The sequence below is a fragment of the Galeopterus variegatus genome, unplaced genomic scaffold, assembly GCF_000696425.1.
Source record: "Galeopterus variegatus unplaced genomic scaffold, G_variegatus-3.0.2 Scaffold4867, whole genome shotgun sequence".
Lineage (NCBI taxonomy): Eukaryota > Metazoa > Chordata > Mammalia > Dermoptera > Cynocephalidae > Galeopterus > Galeopterus variegatus.
Genome location: NW_007730978.1, coordinates 136,567 through 142,519, shown reverse-complemented (window position 1 = coordinate 142,519; position 5,953 = coordinate 136,567). Strand labels below are relative to the sequence as shown.

General features: G+C 40.7%; 1 protein-coding gene across 1 annotated transcript in view; it reads left to right on the top strand.

The window, feature by feature from the left end:
• LOC103603920 (anosmin-1-like) overlaps positions 1-5,953 on the top strand; it is a gene marked incomplete at its 5' end in the record, with an annotated part of 35,586 nt that overhangs the window by 27,405 nt on the left and 2,228 nt on the right. The window contains 4 exons of the mRNA XM_008588508.1: positions 99-193; positions 2,809-2,980; positions 3,800-4,017; positions 5,133-5,274. Of these exons, the coding sequence (XP_008586730.1) occupies positions 99-193; positions 2,809-2,980; positions 3,800-4,017; positions 5,133-5,274 (627 nt within the window). The remainder of the gene's footprint in view (positions 1-98; positions 194-2,808; positions 2,981-3,799; positions 4,018-5,132; positions 5,275-5,953) is intronic.

Below are 5,953 nucleotides of genomic sequence, written 5' to 3'. Positions count from 1 at the left end.
ATTTTGTCTCTTTCAATTTTCTAAAGTTTAAGAACATCAAACTACATGGACTGTGCCTTCCAAGCTGTCCTTTGTGTTTGTGTGTTTTGATATCGTAGATCCCAGTGTCAACCGATACCACGTGCAGTGGTTTCCAGAAGTGTGTGCCCACAACAGAACAGCCGGATCGGAGACATCATCTGGCACAACTCACGTAAGTAGATCGTGCTCCTCGGCTCTCAATAGCTCCTAGACTTATCGGTTCTGTGCATGAAATTGGACAGAGGATGTGCAAATCGTATATGATGTCCAACAGATAACTCATTCTCACAAATCAGCAATTGAAAAATGCTTCGGCTAAAACTGAAACCACTATGGTTATTATATCCATTCATCGAGAGCTTAGCACAGGGCAGGTCCTCTAATGCAGAAACTAAAGACTCAGCGCTTATAGGACTCCCAGTTCAGTGAAGAAATATTTCTGAGTATCTGTGTGCTTCATCTTAATTCTTAAGACCTTTGAACTATTTTCTGAATTTTGACTTGGCACTGCAATCTAAAGGTGCTATCTTACCCGTGATTTTCTACATGACACTTTCATTCAGCAGCCCTCTTTGTCGTGTATCCAGTTAATGAAAGATACTATCTTTCCTATACACCACACACCCACATTATGAGTTTTAATTTTAACAGAACATTAAGGTCTTTGGGGATAGCAACTCTGTCAATACTACTCAAAACATTATTCTCAATATGTTGGGTTTAATGTATGAATATAGATTAGAATCAGCTAACATAAAATGTTTAAACTAACACAAAATGTTTAAGAGGGGATTGCATTATGCAGCGTGTTGAGGACAGCTGTTTGTATGTAATATATCAGGACAATTTGAAAAACCCCAAAATGTGGCCCCCCAGTGTTCAATATTTTGGTTTTTGATATGTAACTAGAACATTTTTCTATTGAACACTTTGTAACGGCAACAAGTTCAGTATTTTTAGAATCATATCTGATTGCATAACTTCAAGATGCTAAGATAAAACAAGTTGCTGGATTTGCAGAAATACAAAGTTGGGTTTTTTGGGAGTTTTTTTTTTTTTTTTTACCAGATTTGACCTTTCTCAACCTATGTTCACTAAAGTTGCTTGTTTTATTTATCCTTAAGTGTTTCCCAAAGTTTGTGGCCTTCAGCAGAAAATAAAACAGACATTATAAAAATGGGAATATATCGGAAAAGTAGTGAAAGAACTATATAGAAGCAGGATTTATTAAATTTTTTGAGGAGGGGGTATTTACTTTTTTTTTTTTACTTCTATGTGCCTTGGAAACTATGGAGCCTGGCTTCTGTTCATGTGGGTACCCGATCCTGTGCTTATTACGTGTAGGAACTCTAAGAGTGACAGTAACTATCCACTGAGCACAGAGGAAGGTACTTCAAAAAGTTCATGGAAGATGCATATTATCTTGTCATTCTATTTTTCCACGAATTAAATGATCTGGTAGAAATAAGAATTAAAGTCTCAAGAAAAGCACATTGCTAAAGGCTTAGAACTTGTCTATTTTCATTTTAAAATGATGTTTAGATCTAACTAATTTGCTTTCATGCTGCAATGGAGCATCAGCGAGTTTGCCTATTGCTACAGAAGCCTGTCTTCTTTGCCACATGAAAGCATTCTTGGAATATCTGTGAAGCAGAATCCTTAATGGCTAACCCTGGATTGCAGTATAGGCCCTTATAAAGTGCAGATTCATTCCTAAAGAAAAGCAATTCAGACTCCCAAAGAGACACAGCAGGCTGGCTTGTCTGCATCGAGCTATTTCCTGTTCACTTCTTGATGTTAATTGTGCCGAGTTGGGTCGACCTCACCTCCTCTCACCTTCTTAATTAAGGGCCCAGCCTAAGTCGTCACTCTCAGGCTTCAACATATTTTTTGTGCTTCACCAACTGCACTGACTTGCCTCCCGACTCAAGTGACCCAAGGAGGATTTGAGCTTTCATTTTTTTCAGTTTTTATTTTAATTCACGTCTCGTGTTTTCCCTAAAGCCTGGCTGCTGTCTGGCAGGAGCCTCTACCTGCACCCACAGGAGAGCAGACAAAGATATTCCATCTGTAGCTTTTATACACACAAATTAAGATTTGAGAAATACAAAATAGAATGGATAAGCATAAGACAGATACGAAAGAAACATCATTACAAGCTCCTTATCACAGTAAATGTCATGTTCCCATGTTAGTGTAAAGTTACATTCTAAGTCTCTGACACCTTAGTAGTTGAGCCTGTTTCTTGTACTTACATTGAATCACAACATTATGGCAGGATAAAATAAAATAAAATTAAAATAAATAAAAATAAAAATAAAATAAAATAAAAGCACTCCAGAAAGGGAGAAAATACATTGCTAAAGGATATTATCATTATTTTTTTTTGCACAGAAAAACTTACATATAAACTCAGCCTTAGAGAAGCCTGAGTTAGTGTCTTTTTTTTTAACTACAGAAAATTATTTTGTATGTACAGCTTTATACTGCTGCTCTCACTGATGTCAACACAGAAATGCTCTTTGAGAGTGTTAGAAGTGGCTGCTTTGATGGGAATCATTACAGTACCGTTTAATTCTAGTGGATATATCCCACAGCTGTGGGAGTGTTTCACAATTGTAATTAATCAAACCATGGACAGTGTCTCCTTTGAATTTTTTATAAAAGCCATATTGCACACACAGCATTTATTGGAAAATATCCTTGTTGGAATACGTTTTCAACTCCTGCCAATTTTTATTCCCTAATGAGATTTATTGCTAGCATATTCTCTTTCTCTTGCTCTAGGAAAATTATATAATTCTTCAGGATCTGTCATTTTCCTGCAAGTATAAGGTGACCGTCCAACCAATACGGCCGAGGGGTCACTCAAAGGCAGAAACCGTTTTCTTTACCACGCCACCGTGCTCCTCTCTTAAGGGCAAGAGCCTCAGGCACGTTAGCTGCCCTGGTGATGCAGGTACGTTGTGACCTGAAGACCTCCGCGTCTAGGTCTAAGATGTCAGCAACGCTGACAACCTTTCCAAACGGTGTTTTACAAGACCCTAAACACTGAAATACTCTCCCTTCTAAATTAGAATATGATGGTCCAACTTGAAGGCAACATATGTAGGGATATATGCATAATTTTATAATCCTGACAGCATTGGAAAGATGTCCTTTGCTGGCAGTATTATCTCTTTAGAAATGATGTCACATGTTTAGACACCACTGGTGTTTTGGCGTGCCTAGGCATAAGTTATTTCATTTTCGTTCTACTTCTTTGCCATGTGAGTTACCTTCACACACTCCCCACCCCAACACACCAACCCCCATGTCTGGACTTTCCATCCCCTTCTCCTTGCCCAGTCCCCTTTCTTGAAGTGGGAACCACAGGGCTCCCTCAGTGCAGTCCCCTAAGCTCCTTCCACCCACTCTCTCAATGACATCAACACTCACCCTTCCCACTGTGGTCATTGCTGTTCTCTGAGAAATGGCTAAGTCTTGTCCTAGTCTACACGTGTCTCCTTCTTCCAGCCCCAAAGCAGGCTTCCAAAAATAATCCCCAAAGGATTAGAAGCACTTAGCCCAAAGTAGAAGCGCTGAGACCCCTACGTCATCCTCTCCCCAAATGTCAAAGGGACGATAGCCTGAGCCCATGCTTAAAGAACGAGGTCAGCTGGCTCCCACCTCCCCAGAGAACGGCTGCCTCAAGTCCCTGCACTGAATATAAAACACGTCCCATGGTCACACGTTCTCCGGTAGTCTAAGCCATGTCTTCCTTTCTGCCTCGCTGCAGGTCTCCTTTCCAAGGTGCTAGCCAAGCCGGAGAATCTTTCTGCTTTATTCATCGTCCAAGATGTTAACATCACCGGCCACTTTTCCTGGAAGATGGTCAAGGCTCATCTCTATCAGCCCATGACTGGGTTTCAGGTGACATGGGCTGAGGTCACGACAGAGAGCCGACAGAACAGCTTACCCAACAGCATTATCTCACAGTCCCAAATACTGCCGGCGGTAGGTGCCTCCTCGTACCCCGTGTCCACGCTGCTCAGTCTTTGTGACCGTCAGAGTCGGGTGTCTCTGTTATGCCGCGGGCTGTCCTGCTGAGTCTTACTTCTGCGTTTGCTTCTTCTAAGCATGTCCTTTTGCAAACATGAATGCACCACTAGTGTTTCTGTGACTAGATAAGCGGTAGCATGTGCTGTCATCTAGACACATTTTGATTACAAGCACCAGCTTTTTAACAAGCCTTATCCTGTCTATCTTGTATGCAAGTGATTTAGCCGTTTCCTCCTGTCTTTGTTAACGCCATGTCCCCCTGATTCACGGGGAAATGCCCTGTTTGGAGGGTTGAATTGGGGGGAAAATACCTAAAAGAAGCTTATTGTTTGTCTTTCTTTTCCCCTTTCAAATTTGGCTAGTGCCCGTAATGAGTTGGCCTGTCTTCCAGGCCACTTAATTCCTTGGCTTGAAAAAAAAAAAAAATGTGTGGGTTTTTACCCTCTCTGAAGATGCACTTAGAATACCCAACTCCTGTTCCAAAGTCCAAAAAAAAAAAAATAATAATAATGATAATAATAACTTAAATCCGGGAAGGAAAAATTCCAGAAATTAGAAGCCGGTTATTGTATTAAATGTACTAGGTTTTATTGAGTTTTGAGAGGAATGCGTTGGCATAGAAATGAACATTTTCAGTTATGGGTATTGACAGATACTGTGTTTTAAAGCAAATAGTTGGCTCATTCACTGAAATTTGGATTATCAAGAATTCACATCACAAGATGTGCAGCTGAAAACTTTAAACCATGGGAAAGTCTTATGTTAAGGAATAAAAAGACATAAAATCCCAGGAGTGAGCCCTGAGAACTGGCACCTCGGCACATTTTAACTCTGCCAAGTGTCCTGTGCTGCCAAGAATTGAGCTAGGTGCTAAGATGCCACCATACGGCAGAGAACTCCAGCAAATGAGAAGCAGCCTACAGATGAAAGTGGGGCTTTACAAAGCAACCAAACACACACATGCACAGTATTGTCCTGTGGGGGGAAAAGACCGTCCTAGACTGCGTGTCCCCTGTGCGTTGTCTCTAAAAGGTCGCTGATGAGCACCTCCTTGTATGTTGCTTCCTCAGGATCACTATGTCCTGACAGTGCCCAATCTGAGGCCATCGACCCTCTACCGACTGGAGGTACAAGCGCTGACCACAGGAGGGGAGGGGCCGGCGACCATCAGAACGTTCCGGACGCCCGCCCTGCCCCCCTCTTCTGCACACCGTGAGTAGACTGTCAGGGCTTGTGGACACAGAGGAAAGTCTTGGTGAAAAACAGAAATAAATGAATAAGTGATTACAGATCTATGGGAAACAGGGAACTCTCCTTACCTGAAATTGCATTTGCATCTACTTACTGGATTTTATATAGCTACCTTTAGCATAAATTGCACAGGTGATGCTGAAGTGCCTTTTCTCCCTTTCTTTATGCCTCCCTCCCTCTTATTTCTTCCTTCCTCCCACCTTCCTTCCTTTCCTTCACTTTCTTGCATTTATTTTCTACATAATACATGCTTTTTCCTGATTTTTAAGCCATAAATACATATGAAAAAAAAAATCAATAGTCTCACATCAATCTGAAATTTTTTTTAGGATTTTTCAAATATGACAATATAGAAAGTAACATTTTGCTCAGGAACTTATTTTCTTGTTACATAAATTTTACTGTAATATATTACATAAATTTTCTTCACAATATGACCCAAATCCATCAACTTGATTTATTGCTAAACCAAGTAAAATTTAAAAAAGAAAATTGTCACTTACGCTTTCAAAACAAGTAGCCTCTTGCTGATTTTTTAATTATGTACTTGGTCTTTTGTCTTTTTCTGTGTCCAGCAATGGATTGCAACCCTCAGTGTTGCCCCCGTACAGGACCGGGGACCGGCAACGGGATTGCAACC